The 18,804-nt window shown below is 42.1% G+C and overlaps 1 protein-coding gene and 1 long non-coding RNA gene across 2 annotated transcripts in view; both read right to left on the bottom strand.

Annotated features, from left to right (window-relative positions):
* Nucleotides 1–3,704: 3,704 nt before the first annotated feature.
* On the bottom strand, nucleotides 3,705–5,008 carry LOC113601028 (uncharacterized). Its single transcript, XR_003422158.2, has 2 exons — nucleotides 4,429–5,008; nucleotides 3,705–4,326 (listed from the first exon to the last, which is right to left on the bottom strand). It is a non-coding gene; the product is annotated as an uncharacterized LOC113601028 (long non-coding RNA).
* A 670-nt stretch (nucleotides 5,009–5,678) lies between these two features.
* Nucleotides 5,679–18,804, bottom strand: part of VWA8 (von Willebrand factor A domain containing 8) — a 359,065-nt gene continuing 345,939 nt past the window's right edge. Inside the window, exons 43-45 of the mRNA XM_027064910.2 lie at nucleotides 9,604–9,702; nucleotides 8,406–8,644; nucleotides 5,679–6,053 (exon numbers count right to left, since the gene is read on the bottom strand). Of these exons, the coding sequence (XP_026920711.2) occupies nucleotides 5,945–6,053; nucleotides 8,406–8,644; nucleotides 9,604–9,702 (447 nt within the window). The 3' untranslated portion in view covers nucleotides 5,679–5,944. The remainder of the gene's footprint in view (nucleotides 6,054–8,405; nucleotides 8,645–9,603; nucleotides 9,703–18,804) is intronic.

Here is an 18,804-nt window from a genome sequence, read left to right as displayed (position 1 = left end):
CTGCAAGCGCCCCCACCCCCTCCCACTTCCTCACCAGTCACAGGCCCTGTCTGGAACCTTCATCTCAGCTGGGGCCTGGACGAAAGCATGTGAATGAAGGAATTCAAACCAAGATGAGCATGATGGATAGCCTCTCAGGGCTATTTGTACTTTAAAAGAGAAGCCCCTCTCTCTGGGAAACGCCACTCTAAAGACAGACTTCAGATGTCAGGGGGCGAGGAGCCAGGCCAGCTGCATGGGGCTGTATTCCAGCCAAGTGACTGACTGCCTGCTCTCAGGCGGTCTTGTGGAACCGCCACAAACTCCCACCTCTGCAGACAGCGTGCCCATTCCCGTCTCCACTGAAAGAGATTCTTTCTTCCGGGCACTACGTATCGAATAGCAGATCTTTGTACTTGAGGCTGCAAGGTATGGACATGCACATTCTATCTGCTTTGAAAATAGTTGTTCAAAAACATAGAAGCCCCAGAGGACACTTTTCAGATAAAAATCCCTTTGTCAACTGCAAAATAAACAGGTATATTTTCCAGACCGTGTGTCAGTTAACTAAGGAAGCCCTGACCCTCCCAGGTATCCCTTGTCATCTGCCCTCTATTTTATGCGGAGAATACCCTGCCATCTGAGCATCCTGGTTGCCGTGGAAACCCTCAGTGTCCTCACCAGCCCTGGGTTCTGTGGGAGCCGCCCCCAGGAGCCAAGGCGAAGGCTGGTCAGCAGACTGCTTCCCCACTGTTGCCATTTGATTTCCACTGGGCCCGCGTGTGCTCCTTTCTGGGCCAGTGTTTTCAGGGGCGATACGGGCCAGAAAATATTTTGTAAAAGGAAATGGACCAACTAGCTTTGCTAAGACTCACTCTATTCCTGGAGCCCTGATGATAGAAGACTTCTTAATTAGTGTTGGAATGAAGAAGTAAATAGTCTCATTACATTGCATCAGTATTTGTTAATATAAACACATTGCACGTAAAAGGCTGCCTTTAATGTCCTGAGTAAATATACTTATTTTTCATTTAAACTTGTAAGGCTTCATGTATGGTATCATGGGACCAATTACACAAAGTACTCTTGACAGGCTCATTCTTTTCTTGCCCCACTCTGGCGTGCATAAAGACACAGACCCTTTGGGATGTTCAGACAGACATTTTTCACAGGTCAAACTCTCGCTGCCATTACTAATGCTTCAGGGCTGCGGGGAACTTTAATAAATCCTGATATTCTGAAACTCCTCTGGGATCACACCCACCATCTCTGGGGTCCGAGTTTATTGACAAATACTGTTTTTTTTTTTTCAGGGTAAAGCTGGCTGCTCCAAAGCACTTTCACAAAGCCTGTAAGAAGAGGGGAGCCTCAAGGTGACTCTGGCGCCTGCCAGGAGGAGGACCTTGGGTGGTGGCTGAGGTTCCTTAGAGAGGACGTGTCCCTTGATGAGATTTCTTAGAGACGAACATGACGTTCCCACCACGATCCGGATCCAAACCCCTTTAAAAGAGTGTTCTACTTTGCTCCCCATGGCCAAATACCACAAGCACTAGTCAATTTAAAAATTACGTAACCCTGGCATTCCAGAGCTGACGTGCCTGGCTGCAGGAACAGACGCAGTGTTCGAAGGTGAAAGCCCCAGACGGTGCTCAGTGTCAAAAAAGAGTGTCAAATCATTTTCAGCTTGAGAGGTTTGCTCAGCAAGCATTTTTTCCCCTCTGGAGGAGATTTTTGTTTACAGGATTTAACAATTAAAAAAACTCACACACACAATTGCGCATTGTTCAGCTCGGGGCACAAAGGTCAGCTCTCGGCACCCAGTAGTTTTCCAATTCCTGATCCTTTTTGATCCACTGGGCAGATCAGCAGATATGGAGTTTTATTTTAAGGTACCTTTTTATTTAAGGTAGAAACAAAGGGTAGAAATCTTGTGAATTACTATCCAACAGAAATATCCGTCCAGATGATGGGGGAAAGCTTGCTTGTCCAATTCTAATGATGTCTTTGTAGCTTTTAGAATGCATATTCAGTTGTAACACTATATTTTTGGGTGCTAAAATCCTCTGTATAATTGGAGCTGTTTGTGGGGCTCAGGCGACAAAAATACACGAAAATGATGTTGTTCTCGTAAGACACATGAGGGACAGAGTCAACTGCTGTATGAGATATAGAAAGAGGGACTATAGTGTTAGAGATAATTTTGTTCAACTTTTAAAATTTAAATTTGAAGTTAATTTTAAATAGGTGAAGCAATTCAGACCCAGAAGTGACAAGCCCAAGTTCATACAGGTAGCTAAGCAGCATCTAGAACTTCCTTTCTACTAATTCTACTTACTTAGAGTTTGTAAATTCTCCCACCACAAGATGGAACACTGGAATTCCTTTCTATTACCTGCAGGACTCTTGCCACAGCCAGTCTTAGAAAGAAAGGTAAAGGAAAGGCAATGGTAAGAACTTTATGATATGACCCTAACCAGAAAGTGGGAGCAAATCAGATGCTTCATTGAGTAAGCCAGATATGTTACTGGTTGGAATAACTTTTTAAAAGTGGACATTTTATTGCTTAAGATGAAAAAGTTATATGCAATTTACTAAATACAAGTGGACATTTGGCTGTTCTTTGATGCAGTTCCAGAAAAAAGTTTTCCAGGCAGGCGATGTTGGCTGACAACTTGTGGAATCTGAAGTGCCTGGGTGGCTCAGTCGGTTAAGCATCTGACTCTTGGTTTCGGCTCAGGTCATGATCTCACAGTTTGTGAGTTCGAGCCCCATGTCAGGCTCTGTGCTGATAGCAAGAAGCCTGCTTGGGATTCTCTGCCTCCCTCTCTCTCTGCCCCTCCCCCCTTATGATCTCTCTCTCTCTCTCTCTCTCTCTCAAAGATAAACATTAAAAAAAAAAAGAAAAAGAACTGTGGAATCCCTCTCATAACTGCCATTGTTGGGCAACAATGGAGACACAACCAACAGGCCGCCACCCTCTTGCTCCTCTAGTCCTACACTTCTCTGTTTTGTTTGAGGAGGAATTTAATTCTGGCTGATCTGACAGGCCCGGAAGGAGCCGGGCAGAGAAAGGGTCGAAGGCTCTGGAGCTGCCCTTTTAAGAACACTGACAGTGGTGTCCACGGAAAACTACTTCTAAATGGCTTTCAAGGCCCTCGAGTTTGTTTAGAGAAAATCCCGCTGGCATTGATGGATTTCTCCTCCTCTGACAGTTCACAGGAAAGGGCGTAGTGTAAAGAATTAGATGATTCATTCCACACATGTGACAGGCTCAAGTAGTCTGCTCTGATCCACTTCTTGCGGCTGTGTTCGAGGTGCCCCGTGTGTGATGAGGTCATCTCGCTGGGGCACACAAAAGATTCCAGGGGGAATACACCATATACTGCGGCCATTCATGGCGTTCATTCCTCCTGGCTGCTCAGGGGTAACAATGAACCTTCTCAGCATTACAGGGCTCACTACGGAGACAAGCTGGTTTAGATGCCTTTCAGTGGAGCTCCCTCCCTGGGGCAAACAATGCATTTATTATAATGTCTTGGCCCCAAGAAGGGCCTGGGAACAGCACGAAGTGGCCTACAATTAAGTACATTTCATAATAAAGGCACAAACTTCTTAGGTATTCTAAGAAGTGAAAATAAACCCTTCTCATCTCGTCTCTGGGCCACCCCCCTCCCCCCACCCCATCATCTCTCCCTTTTACAAAAAAGCAAAGTCAGGGGTTACACGTTTGTTTGTTTGTTTTAAATAACAATTGCAAGGATGTCTGGCCAGTGAGGAGAGGTGAATTAAATTACAGGAGAACATTCTTCCCATGTGAAGGAAAACTGGCCTCTGCTCACTCAGGTAATCAGGGCACAGGCAGGATTTGTTACATGGCCATTGTGTTAATGATTCTTGGATTCTGGTCCAAAGCCTTTGGGGGGCTGTGACTGTCCTCAGAGGGGCACTCCTAGGGGTTAAGCTGCCACTTGAACGGGCACTTCCTCAGTTTGCTGCTGAGCCCAGGAAGAGCTGGTCAGAGATGTCCCTCCAGCAGTGTCTTGTGTCCTTGCTCCCCAAAACCTCCTCTGAGTGCCCGGATGTGTGCAGGTAGCTTCTGAGTCCCAGGGAGAGGAAGACAGCTCTGTGAACTGTGGTCAGGTTGCAAGAAGAGAAAGGAGTCAAGGCAACGAGAGCTCGAGTACATCACGAGGGAGGCCAGCACAGCCCAGCTTCGCCCCTGCCTGCCCGTGACTGAGGCCCGTTTTCTTGAACTTCCCTACACCTCAGTTTCCTTATTTATCAAGGAAGATGTAAAAGTATGAATGGTCAGTAGTCCGGTATTGGGAAGTGACTTACTTTCCTCATCTGTAACATGAGATAAAAAAAAGAAAAAAAAATGCTTCTATTTTACATGCATCTTTGTGAGGATTGAATGGAATGATACATGAAATCGTTTAGCATACATACCTGGTATGTGGTAATAATTGGTAAGTGCTACCGGCTGCTGTTGTTGTTATTATTACTGTTGTTAATGCAATTACATTTTTAAAGGTACTCGTTGGATTGAAACTGCATGGCTGGATGATTCAGTACACAGAGCAAGTATCTGGCCGGAAAAATAAGAGAAGCTATGCAAACTCATTGGGCAGGATTGCACTGGAAATCTAATTACTTTTATTTCTTTGACAACTGATAGGGAATCGAGGGTGGTGGAACAAATGGGTGATACCTTTTCTTCTCTACAATTGATTAAAAAGAAACAGATCTGTATAATTCCATTACATATGGGTAAACAGGGTAACCTCATTAACAAGACTAGTTTTTCCAACTCATGACAAGAAAGCACGCACACACTGGTGCCCCCTGCAATTTTGACTTTGCATCTCTAGCTTCTTAGGTGCTTGCACAGACCCTGACTTTGGCTGTGGCATTTGATTTTAAACAAAGGGACAATGAGCCTGTTGGTAAATAAAGGTCAGCCCAAGAGTAGGTGGGAATGAAGTGCACTTTGAAAGAAAAGAGGAGTCTTGACAAAAAAAAGCATATATACATACACACACACACACACACACACACACACACACACACACACAGCTAAAGAGATCTCCAGTTATCATTCAATTCAAACATACCGCCTTGTTTTTACTTTGCTTTAAGTAAAAACATAAGTGTTTGTTGTTTTGAACATTACATTTTGGACACCAAAATACGTGAGACTTGTGAGAAGTACTGGAAGAACAAGAGGAAACAGGAAGTTCAAGGCAAGACATCCTTTATCCTTCCATGCTGGCAGCATGGAAAATGGGAGGTTTGCTCTTTATTATTTAAAGAGTCTTTAAAAAGTCAGGTGGGAAAGATAGCAATGCAGGGATCTTTTGATTCCTTTTGGCTTTCGCCAAGAGAATGGAATTATTGAAAAAAACCTAACTGTTTATAAAATATGTCTGTTAGAAAGCTTTCCAGTGAGTTACATACTATAAAATCATTGTCTTCTGGGCAACCAAGAGTGGAGAAGAAAATACACATAATTACTGGATAGGAGCAGGTTGGGTGGGTTTGCACAGACTTGTAACTCAACGTCGGAATACGGCAACTAAAGCTTAGTTTGATGGGGTCGCTTCTGTTACCTCAGGTGACCAGATGTTAAGGCAAAAGCAAGGAATTCTCTTTCCTTCAGGTTTCTAGATATAAACCAAGTACCACAGTTGTCAAACCACTTTCCTTTAACCCTGACCTTTTATAAAATGCCGGTCAACTCACTTCCCTGTGAACCCATCAACAGTTGTCGGTTTCCATGCACAAACCTCCCTCTGGCTGCTTTCCTGAATTCGGATTGCTGAGCAAGTGCAGGAGGACCCAGGAATGCCAGAATTATCCAGTCATTGCGCAGGTTCCCTTTATAGATGTCTTCTTTTCTTCAGAGTACTCTTTATCCCTATCTTATTTCAACTCCTGGGGTCACCAGGGTGACGAAGGGCACGTCTTAAACAGTGGACAACATGGTGGAGGTGAAGATCTGTTGTAAAATCTGAGGGATGTCCTTGGTATCCATGGCAACGAAAGACCGGCCAGCTGGTAAAGTTCTCTGAAGCCTGCCAGGATGGAAGGGGAGAGAAAATTACCATTGCAAATCGAGGCTCCCCTTCTATCTCCTGCCCCCACAAACCACAGTGTCCCGATGGTTTCTTAGGAAAAGAAGTTTTTACTTTCTAATACCTTGCCCCTGCCGGCAATTGAACTGGCTGTCACTGGGCAGTGAAAGGCTTGGAAAAGCAACAAAACAGAGCGAGGCACACTGAAAGCAGTGAACCCAGAGAAAGGTCTTTTCGGTGAGAAAATCAGTTAATTTGAAAAGAAGAAATTTCCTTCCTTTTATTACGGTCACTTTCTAGTATTCCCTTGGCAGAACAGAACGCTAGGGACGCATTTGAGATTGGCTCACCTAGGTCCAGCAAATCCATACGCTGTACTTCTAAGTGTTTTTCCTGCCTTAGAAAACAGGCGCCGAAAAATGCTGCCTGGCCAAACCCCGGGTGGTTCTTTCTTTCTTTCCCTGCTCTCTCGTTCTTTTTTGCCTCACATTATACAGCATGAAGTACACTCTGACTTATGCAATTGCAGCTTTGATGACACCAAGGTTATACAGGCTAATGATAATTTTTTTAAATGGCAATTTATCATCTGGAACAAAGGGCCATTTTTTGAAAGCAATGAAAGGACAAGACACAGTTCTATCCAAAAGAACGCCTTCTTTCACTGTGCCAACAAAGTTTGGTTTTGGAATGACATTTAATAAAAGTCAACCATCCTGTGTAGTATCATACATTTGGCATGCCTGGTAGACCAGCTAATTCTGCAACGTATCTTTTGCCAGTGGATGTTGGACCATTTCCCTAGGAAACCACAAGGGTATTATTGTACTTTCTTAAGTATTCAAGCAGGATCTGTTCACTAGAAAGACAAAATAGCTATTTCAGCTCAACCAGTATTTGTTGAACTTGCCGTCTGCTAAATACTGGGCTGGTCCTGAAGGAAATCTGGGTAGAAAAGGCACGGTTTGCATTCGAGGACATGGAAGTTCTAGAAGAGGCTAACGCATAAAACTGGGAAGAATGCAAAGTCAGTTGTAATAAAGTGACTGTAATTACATGATATTCAGGCTGTTCTTAACCTCACTTGGTGATCCTGCAGCAAGGCGAAGGGAATAGGAAAAGATGCCAGCTCTTTGGACACTAAAGCATTTCGTAGTCTATACAGGACTCTATACTTCAGAGTATGACAGGTAAGAGACAGGAATAATAAAAAGGTATGCATTCGAGGCAGGAAATTTATTTTTGGGGGTGGGGAAAATATACTTTCATTTGTGTTTTCTGCCTCATACAAATATTTCAAGCAAAGAAAAATCAGAAGTTCTTTCTGTTTATAATTCAAAAGAATAAACATTAGTATATTTGAGAAATGAAAGTGTTTCCAGATCTCTCCTTTTAGCTCATCCACAATGGTATTTGTTATCTGACCACACCTTCTCTACTAAATATTTAGCATGTTCAGTGTAGAATTTTACCACATATACTCTCTTACATTGTCTCCAAGTGCTTTACCTGCTTGTCCCCCCAGTAAAAAGGGATATACACACATACAAAGGGAGATATTTAAGAAGTGATATTTATCTACAATCTATGTATCTATATCCATGTATGTCTGTCCATGTATATTTATGTATATGTCTCGCTATATGTATGTGTATGTGTGTGTATTTTATATATTATTTATATACAGGTTTTATAGACACACACATACATATACGCAATCTCTTATGCTGGGAAAATAGAGGTTTGCTAACTTTGAATATGATTTGAACATGAACTGATTAGAACTGAGCTTGCGGGGCGCCTGGGTGGCACAGTCGGTTAAGCGTCCGACTTCAGCCAGGTCACGATCTCGCGGTCCGTGAGTTCGAGCCCCGCGTCAGGCTCTGGGCTGATGGCTCAGAGCCTGGAGCCTGTTTCCGATTCTGTGTCTCCCTCTCTCTCTGCCCCTCGCCCGTTCATGCTCTGTCTCTCTCTGTCCCAAAAATAAATGAACGTTGAAAAAAAAATTAAACAAACAAAAAAAAAGAACTGAGCTTGAGACCTTGATGTTAAGTGAAAACATATAAAATACTGTCTAATTTATTTGTGGACAAATCAATTTGTTAACTATCCTATTGTTGGTCTAAACACACAATGGAAAACTGTTAATTTCAAATGATTACTGCTCATCCAAACATAAGCCGGAGCATTATATCCTTCCAGCTGGACTAACAGCTCCATGACAGCAGCAATCCTACCGGCCATTCCTCCTTTTTCTCTTCCACTGCCCCTCCTGATGCCAATCCCGTGAAATGGCATGCGCCAGGTAGGTCCCTATACCTGTCCTTTGCTGTATCCCGAGGAGACCCTTACCTGGTTGCTTGATCACCTAAAGATCCAATGAAAATGGCAAAAGCATTTACTTGAGGGTTGCTTGTCAGGATTTGGGCAAACTTGGCAGGATGTATTCCATATCGTGACAGGTTTGCGTCACTTAAGACGATGACAAAGTACTCGTCAGCTTCTTCTTTGACAATTTCCTTGATGGCATGTTCTGTCCCCTCTAACGTGTGGTCCCCACTCATGCAGAATTGAGCATGGGCATGCATTGTCTGGAGGTAAGAGATGTCGCACAAAAGCCACAGGTGAGAAACTTTTTAAGCCAACATAATGGTTTTTCTATTGACCATGAGAATGCACAAATACCAATTATTCCATGTGAATAAGAAATCTCTGAGCAAGTTCTATTTCATTTGCACCTCAGAGTGACAACAGTACATGTGATATTTGTATGCGGTTAAGACTTTTGTTAGAAACATGAAATGTTCCCAAATTCTCCCAGTTGGCACTTACTCCTCAAACTCAAGCTGCCATTTAAAGTGAGAAAATGTAAGAAAACATAAAACTTGGTATCACACACGCACGCTGTGGTAGGCAGAATTCCAAGGTGGCCCCCAAGATTCCTGCCCCTGGTAAACACAGCCTGCATAGTCCTTTCCCCTTAAATGTGGGCAAGACCTGTGAATGGATGTGACACAAGAGAAAAATGAGAAATGGGCTGAATTTCTAATAAACAAAGTTGTAACACTAAACACTGTACTTACAACAATAGCAATGGAGGACATTTACTTTAACCTCATAAGGTGTGTGTGTTTCTATTGTAGATCTGAGTATGTGAAACTGAAGTTATCATTAGAAAATACTACGAGGTACATAAAACTGGGAGAGTACGCTGAAAGGGGTCATTCTTTTCCTTTTACTGAAATACTTAGGGACTGAGAAGAACTGTATAGGATATAGGAGGGGGACTCAGGCTGTGGAATCCTGACATAATATTGAGTACACTAAAAATATGTACTCTACATACAGAGTTTAAAATTTGTGGTGTGGAGAAGAGGATTTTAGGCACCAGGAGTGTTTTCTCAGTTTAAGGCTTGAATGCTTGTAAAACAGAAAGTCTTTTTCTTTCCTGTATCTGTTGCTGCTTCAGTGAATCTTTCCAGTCATCAGAAGATACTTTACCTAATCTGGTGGAAGTTTTCACAATATAGAGGTGATTTAACGTATTTACCTTCAGAATTTCTAGTCTTTGCTTATTGTCCTTGGGGATTTTGTTAATTGGAACCAGACCAATGTTGTAGCCATCTCCAGAGTGTCCAGCGATGTCATACTATAGATAAGAGAATCAGAGTTAGAAGCCTCTGCCCACTAGAGAATTGTCATCAGACCTTTCGACCTCCAAATCTTTGGTCTGCCACCATACACAATTGCTCAACAGATGGCCATGGAGAAGTCCAGAGAGATGGATGTGTGCTTATCAACAAAGGCAGACAAATTCCAGGCTCCTTCATTTCTGGCTCATCCTCATGTGATTTCTGCCCTAGCAGGAGGGAGAAAGTATGATGGGGGCTTCATGGGCTACCAAGACTTCCATTCTTAACCATCAGGGGAGAGTTAAAAAAAAAATCACACACATACACACACACACTGTGGTAGGCAGAGTACCAAGGTGGCCCCCAAGATTCCTGCCCATTGGCATACATGGCCTGCATAATCCTCTCCCCTTAAGTGTGAGCAGGACCTGTGAATAGGGTAGGATGTTTACTTGTGATTATGTTATGTGGCAAAGGGGATGTTGCAGATGTAAGGCCGCTAATCAGGTGACTCTGAGTTAATCAAAAGGGAGATTACCTGGGTGGGCCCAATTTAATCACATGAGCCCTAAAAAGCAGAGTTTTTCTGGATGTAGTAGAAGGGGAAGACAGAGAGACTTGAAGTCTGGGGGGATGTGACATGTGGGAATTATCTGTGGCTGAGATGGAGGTGACTACGGGGTGAGGCCTTGAGAGTGGCATCTAGGAGGGACCCTGGCTGATAGCCAACATCAAAACAGGCACCTCAGTCCTATGACCACAAGGGACTGAATTCTGCCCAAATCCAAATAGGCTTGGAAGCAGAGCCTCTAGGTAAGAGTCCAGTCTGGCTCAGATCGCAATTTCAGCCTTATGAGACCCTAACCAGAGAACCCAGCTGAGCCTTCCTAGACCCCTAAACTATAGAACTAAGACCTAGTAAATGGGTATTGCTTTGAGAGGCTATGTATGCAGTAATTGGTTACACAGCAGTAGAAAACTAATACATAAACTTTTTTTTTTTGAACACACAAAGTGAAATGTATTCACCATCGAAATTACAGTAAAGCACAAAAAAGAAAGTAAAAATTAGTCACAATCCCATATTCAAAGCTAACATCTCTCAAAGTTTTGTAGAAGTTCTGAGGCTTTTATTTCCTCTCACTACATGTGAAAAAGGTTGCACATTCACACACACACACATCTACATCAACATAACTTCTAACTGCAATGGATAACATTGTTTTATAATCTGCTTTTCTACTTTATTTATTTTTTTAAAATTACAAAAATTTTAAATAAAATAAAAATTTTAAATAAAATAAAAAAAATTTATGTAAATTTTTTAAAATTTACATCCAAATTAGTTAGCATATAGTGCAACAATGATTTCAGGAGTAGATTCCTTAGTGCCCCTTACCCATTTAGCCCATCCCCTCTCCCACAACCTTTCCAGTAACTCTCAGTTTGTTCTCCATATTTATGAGTCTCTTCTGTTTTGTCCCCCTCCCTGTTTTCATATTAGTTTTGTTTCCCTTCCCTTATGTTCCTCTGTTTTGTCTCTTAAAGTCCTCATATGGGTGAAGTCATATGATTTTTGTCTTTCTCTGACTAATTTCACTTAGCATAATACCCTCCAGTTCCATCCACGTAGTTGCAAATGGCAAGATTTCATTCTTTTTGATTGCCAAGTAATACTCCATTGTATATATATACCACATCTTCTTTATCCATTCACCTATCGATGGACATTTGGGCTCTTTCCATACTTTGGCTATTGTTGATAGTGCTGCTATAAACATGGGGGTGCATGTGTCCCTTCGAAACAGCACACCTGTATCCCTTGGATAAATGCCTAGTAGTGCAATTGCTGGGTCGTAGGGTAGTTCTATTTTTAGTTTTTTGAGGAACCTCCATACTGTTTTCCAGAGTGGCTGCACCAGTGTGCATTCCCATACTTTATTTTTTTAATTAAAAAACATTTTTTAATGTTTATTTATTTTGAGAGAGAGACAGAGAGAGAGACAGGGAGAGATTGAACAAGAGGGGAAGGGGCAGAGAGAGAGAAGGAAACACAGAATCCAAAGCAGGCTCCAGGCTTGGAGCAATCAGCACAGAGCCCTACATGGGGCTCGAACTCATGGACCATGAGATCATGACCTGAGCTGAAGTTAGATGCTTAACCAACTGAGCCACCCAGATGCCCCTCTGCTTTTCTACTTCAGTGTATGACATGTATTTTTAAAATTTAGGAACTACCTTTCTATTTCTCTATCTCACAGTGCACATGAGAAAACTAGAGCTGGGTGTGGGGTGCAGCATTTGAATGGAATCTGGAAAGAAGTTTGGGACCTGAAGCAACCATAACTGGAGCAAGGTGGTTCTAACTATTGGGGTTTGCTCCCCAATTCCCTTCTCCCCTTCCATGTCCCTCTAAGAATTTTTGTGATTCTAATGTGAAAGTTAGAATAGATGTTAGGGTATCTGGGCAATTGGGGCATCTGGAAAGAAAACTCTGAGTGTGGGCCTGGGGCAAAAGATTTTCAGGACTATTTGGAATACTACTGAGAGACAAAATGCTTTAGAATCACTGCTTTCTATTCACCAACTGCCCATCAATCAACAGCTATCTTTTGAGCACCAACCATGTGCAAAACATGACTCTAGGTATTGTAGGGGAATGCACTTACTTCTTTTCATGTCTATTTCTTTTTAACTGTTGAGCTCTTTGAGGCCATATCTTATTCATCTTCAAATTTTAGTATCTGTGAGTGTGCCTGGTGTGTTTATGGCAAAAATGCAATCATGTTGGGGCAATAAGAAGCTTTCCTTTCCCATGTGGGCTACATTCTTTTGCAAATAAGCTGCTTGGAAGCTGGAATACATTTTCCCCGCCTCCCCCCCCTCTGCCCCCCATAGCCACCATGTGATAAATGGTGGTTAGCCCAAGCTGGCTGACCAAAAAGCCCATACAGTAACCAAAACCATTGTATTTAAAATGAAAAGAAGTGGAAGAATTTCTGTTAAAATAATTTTTATGCAATGATAGGGAGCCAGGAGAGAAGCTGGGTTATTTGCAGAAGATCAGTTCCATTTTGGATGTGCTGAAATTATGCATCCAGGGAGGTATCAGAGTAGAAATGTATTTCATGGAGTCAGAGATGTGGCTGTCCCCGCCCAGGAGGGACACATGACTGCCAAGGGCAAATGCAGAGACAGAGAAGAGCAGAGGAACCCTTCACCTGAACTTTGAAAAGTATCCTCTTTGGTGGGTGGAAGGACACAGAGCTGAGTGGGGAAGACAGGGGAGACAGCACTTGCCAAAGCAGGATAAGCAGATGGCCCTGGGGAATCTGTGTGCAGGGTCTCCGGAAGTGGTTGTGCAAGTGTGCTGAATCACACTAACGTCAGCCATCCCAGAGAATGGGGACTAGTGACCTCTGGGCCTCAGAATCAACAGACACCTTTGTGGGGACAAGATTAGTGAAAAGTCTGTGGGATAAAAAGTGAAATGGAACAGCATCTAGAGGGGTGTTGGGGGGGAGGTGTCTGGGCATGTTACAGGTGGCAGAGAGGAGGCAGTCGGGAAGGAGATCGTGGTCAGAGTCAGAGTGTCTAGTCTGGAGAAGGAAGGAGGACACTCCTTTTTCTGAGACTGAAAACGAGCAGAAAGAATGGGAATGGACAGAAGAGATAAGTGTGTAATTGGAAGGGACAAGTGTACAAATGAAGGCCGATGTAAGATGCCTAAATATTTAAAACCTGTAAATCAGGATATAAATTGTTAAATAAAATATATTCTGTCCTCCTTTGATAAGTAAATACAGATTATAACGACCTGGAGAGCTAGGAGTCCTTGAAGTTCTGTGCAAGAACAGAATGGTGTGGGCAGCACCGGCCCCTGGCTTGCTACAGTCGGCTCTGTCCCATTTCCATGAGGCGCCTCACATACATATGTATGGACACCCAGCCATCATATTCCTTCCTACAGTTGCCCCTTGGCCATACCTCAGACCTGGGTGTTTACACCATCGGCCAGTCTGCCCTATGAAGATGGGCATAAGAAAGGGGACCACATAGGAAGCAGGCTTGGGGGGTCATCAGAGGTTTCTTGGGGAGCCCATAAACTGGGAACATGATCCAGAAACTGGCTTTAACCGAGTATACCCCCTTGGCCCCATAGGCTCTTTACCTCATGGGAGGGACATGGTTAGGGGAGGACCAGAGTGAGATCTTGGGTGTGGTTTTCAGATTTTTTAATTTATGCAAAAGGCGATACAAAAGAATTGTAAGGGAAATTTACCAATACAATAAAAAGGCTTGATAATAAATGCTTTTTAAGAGGATGTAATAAATTCCATATGTGAAAAAAAAATCTCCTTGGATAGTTTGTTATCCATCTAATGAAAAGGTAACAGAATTTGAATCCTAAAAGCTGTACAGCTCTTGCCAATGGCAACTAGTAAAGTACTGGCTTCAGTAGATGTCTAAGGTCACCCACGTGTTCAGTGCTGGGGCTGGTATGGAGAAAGCCTGTTGGATTCCTCCATGAAGCATGCTCGAGGCCCTATCATGTCTCAGTTGACAATGGTCACGGCAGGAATTATTTTAAGCCAAGAATAAAGTTCTCCTGAGAAGGTGCCAGGCAGACTGCTTTCGTTACGGGGCTGGTGAAGTAATCTGTTAAACAGGATCTTACACAGGAGGGGATAAGATCAGTTCCTTGAAACAGAAGTAGGTTTCTCCTTTTTGGCTCAGGCAAGAGGGCTATAAATGTATTAAGCTTTTTCCTTCCCTTTAACTGGAGATGTAAATTCTTACTAATCAGATGACCATGGATGAGACTATATGAATACGTCTTTGACCATATGGTCTGCTCACAGGGTTGACGTAACTGGTTACTGTGAGGAAAAAAGTTGATTATTACACAAATAGCAGTCAAATGAGCTCTTTCTCAAAAACAGATACTGGCTGATTACAGGCTTTGGGAACTTTTTAGTTACTATCCAACTATCATTCCCTGGACTGATTTACCTACCTACCTACCAACCACTTTATTTGTCCAGGAGAACAAAACGTACTATACTTTTTCATACAAGTGAGAGAAAGGTAAGTTGCCGGTCTGCCTTTCTTCTCCCTCCCTTCTTCCCTTTCTTCCTTCTGTTTTTTCCTTTTCCTCCTTCCTTTCTTTATTTGTAGTAAGGGAAGTTCTATTTGCAGAACGATCTGCCTTTGTCTGTGCCTGGTTAGCATTGCAAAGGCTGAGAAGACACACCTAAGGGACAGGATGAGGCTTATAAAATGGTTTGCAGGCTCTGGTTTTCATTTTTCAGACAGGCTTGGGGATTATTCTGTGCCCAAAGTAAATAAAATGCTTGAGAGGAATCCAAAGCACATCCAAGTGTGGAACATTCCCTGGTGTTACTGTAGATCAGTGTAAGCTTCCATTAAAAACAATATTTCTATGTCATAATTATCTAGTATCTGCTATCCAAGGATCCCAACACGTTTTACAGGCAGAGATTTGCTAATCCTCAAAACGGGCTGGGCTAAAGGAAAAAAGGTACATAAACTCCTTCTTTTCCATTCTCTGATACTTAATCCTACTGTTCACCCAGTCTGGTTCGTTTCTGCTGTGACCACCGTCAAATCAGACTTGACAGGGTCTCAAGCATGCATCTGTGGAGGAATCACAAAGTCACTAAACAAGAGCCTCACTGTCATTACCAAACCACCTAACATTCAGATCATAACTTTTTTGAGCAGCTCAAAATTTTATGGTCACGAAAATGACCACTTCTCACGGCCTCCCATAAGTCCTTGTGGGGTCTTGCATTGCAGCATAAACATAAATAATAAACCACAGTAGTAAGAAAAACTTTGACTAGAGAAGATCAATTTTAATACTTCTTTGCTTTGGAAACTTGTTTAAATGCCCCTTTGCTATATTTTCTTTTGAAAATCTCATTCACTTAGAGAAAGGTCTTACAAATGAAAACGAATGCTGAGTTTCAGTCTAAGACACAAAGATGTATTAGGAAATAAGAAGGCTGATTTGTGATAGTTAGGTTGCAAAGAAATGTCTGCTTAGAACAAAGAGCTATTGGTGTTTTTTTTTTTTTTAACAAGTGAGACTTATGTTTAGATTTCTGTGGGGAAGGATAATCATCTGCTAGTTAGGAAAGGCTATGCTTTATTATGCATCCACATTATAACTAGGTATGAGACAATTGTCTGAGGCTATTTCTGAAGACTGATGATGTGTGAAATTTTAATCTACTACAAATCCAAGTACACCATTCTAAGGTGGCACCACTGACAGTGGGCAGCAAAGGATTAGAAGATGAATATGTGATCAAAAGGGTCAAGGGAAAGTGCCAACAGAACCCCTAAGGTGTTAGTGAGCCGATAAGCTATAGTAGTAGCTAGCTAACCTTTCTTTGTATCTTAGAAGTCAACGTAAAAAGAATACTGTTCTGGGGCACCTAGGTGGCTCAGTTGGTGAAGTAGCCAACTCTTGACCTCGGCTCAGGTTATGATCCCATGGCTCGGTTCAAGAGTTCGAACCCTGAGTTGTGCTCTGTGATGACCGCATGGAGCCTGCTTAGGATTCTTTCTCTCCCCCTCTCTCTTGCTCTCTCTCAAAATACATAAACTTAACCAAAAAATAATGTTCTGAAGGTCAAGGATTCTAGGCTTAGCTCTGATATTAACAACCTCTTTGACCGAGTACAAGTCACTTAACTTTTGTAAATCTTGTTTCTGTCTTGTAAATAATGCTGGTTTAAATGACCTCTAACATTATATGCTTAGAAGTCACTTAACCTCTCTGGCAAATAGGAATAATCTCTGTTTTATCTAACCTCACAGGGTCACTGAAAGTATAGGACAATACATTTAATGAGTATAATGTCAATGTTTGTACAGTTCTTCATGTCTCAACTCATCTTGATTCTCTTCACAAGCTTTGTGGTGGGAATTATTTACCTCTTTTTACAAATGAAGAAATTAATGCTTGGAGAGGTCAACAGCCTTTCCTAAGCTCAGAGATGTAGTGGAAGCCAAACCCAGGTGCTCTGATTCTGTAGAGAAATAATCATTCCCTATCCCCCTCCCCAGTCTCTTTGGCCAGTACTTCCATAGCAACAACTGGGTCAATTCTGAATTCTTGTTTCACTGTGAATGGATTCAGAGAACTCTGTACCCCTTTCTTGGGTCTTATCTCCATGTACCAAGAAGAGTTTTTTCAAAGCCTAAGCCTGATAAGATAAATGGTTTCAATTTCTAAATGTGTGAAACATTCCTGAGGCATGGGGAAAAGGTTAATTACAGACACAGAGCTAAGTTTTTGATAGAAGGAATCTTCCCAGCAGGTGCTAGTTTTGTGAATCATATCTTTTCACATCCTTCTGAGAATTAACCCAGCCTTTCTGACCAAGATATCTTTGAGAAAAGTTATGCCTACTATACCTCACTTGGACGATGAAGTGCTAAGGGAAGGAAAAGATAGAGTCTTTTATGTAAATGGTACATTTGCTTCTGAATTACAGCATTGTAAAAATACTGACTGGGCAGAAGTAAAATGGTTGCAAAAAAACGGGGATAAAACATCAACTTCTTAAGAAAGGGCCCGGAAGTAGGAGTCAGAAGTCCTGTTGTTTTTTTTTTACAGTGTAGCTGTGTGCCCTTGAGCAAAGCATGTTACCTCTCTGGATCCTGATTTTTCTCATTTGTAAAACAAAGAAGTTGGTGAAAATAATTGCCAAGACCATTCCTGCTCCTAAGGTTCTATGAAAAGTCAATGGTGAAACAGACTGGAAAAGTCTGCTTCACTTCTCATAGGAAAATCTGTGCCTTGCTTTCTCTTGTCAAAGGAATGAATCACCTAAATCTACCTGAGGATTGATGAAGTCTTTTCTAAAATGAAAGCTCTCAGAGTCTACAAGAAATAACAATCCAGTACTGGCTCTAGTGAAGGTCTTTCTCCAATGGAAACACTGCACAAAAGCCCAGATTATGAAACATCACACAAAATTAATATAAATGGAATTGTTTTGGTTTAATTGGAAATGGAAGGGGAAAGGGTAAAAAGTCCTGTCTGCTCATCATCAAACCCCCAACACCCTTCAAGCATTCCTAGTTACACTGTTAGGAAACCATGGCCTTAAAATAGGAGTTATTCTCCACCAAAAAAAAAAAAAAAAAAAAAAAAAGAAAGAAAAAATTGAGCACTACTTTTCAAAGTCCCATTTCTCAAAAACTAAATAAATCTGTCTCTTTTCTGGACTCGCCACTTGAGTGCTCAGTGGACAGACAGTCACCTAACTCTTGATGTTATGGAGTGCTTTGAAGAAAAAAAATAAAGGCATGAAGAGCTTTTGAAAAGGAGGTCTACTTTAGGGTTTTAGTAAAACATTCCCATGGGCTTGCAGAAATCACAAGGAACAAACAAGAAAGCATGAGATAAAGGAAAAAATGTTTCTTGACTGAAATAAAACGGTTCGCACAACAGTTACCATTCCACTTTTCACTCCCGTGTTTCAGTGCTCTGTGAACATTAAAAATTTTGCTGCTTATAAGACTAGAGGAGTTTATGATGATTATTAGCAAATAATGTCACTTTCATCTTAAGAGACCAGAGTATATATGCTGTTTCTGAGAATAACTGAATTCTATTGGTAGACCAATTATGAGAAACTTTAAAAACTCCAGATGGCTTTGAAATGTGTCCTGCCACTGAATTACCTTTTCTTCTCAGTAATTCTTACTCAAGGGTCCCTGTGGTTTGGCATGGCTCATGCTAGGATGGAACAGAAAGTGGAGGCTGACTCCAAATGAGCCTCCTGGACCTGGACTGTAATGACCCAGAGCCTGGGAGCTGAGCCCAAGCCAAACAAGATACAACACAGATGCCAAAAGAGAGGTTTCGGGGAAGAGTCCAGATCACTGGGCCAGGTCGGTGGCTTCTGAAGGTTTCAAAGCAAATACAGATTAGACACCTTTACAAAGGAGGGATCCAACTGCAAGAAGACCATGCTAGAAGCCATCTGGAACTGCGGAGCAGGAAGACTCCGAGCACATTGCCGAATTCCTAAAGATACCACATGCGATGCCATCCTGGGCTACGGAATATAAATTTT

The sequence above is a fragment of the Acinonyx jubatus genome, chromosome A1 (genome assembly GCF_027475565.1).
Source record: "Acinonyx jubatus isolate Ajub_Pintada_27869175 chromosome A1, VMU_Ajub_asm_v1.0, whole genome shotgun sequence".
In the NCBI taxonomy this organism is placed as follows: domain Eukaryota; kingdom Metazoa; phylum Chordata; class Mammalia; order Carnivora; family Felidae; genus Acinonyx; species Acinonyx jubatus.
The sequence above is the reverse complement of the archived record's forward strand: the minus strand, read 5'-3'. Positions and strand labels throughout refer to the sequence as shown.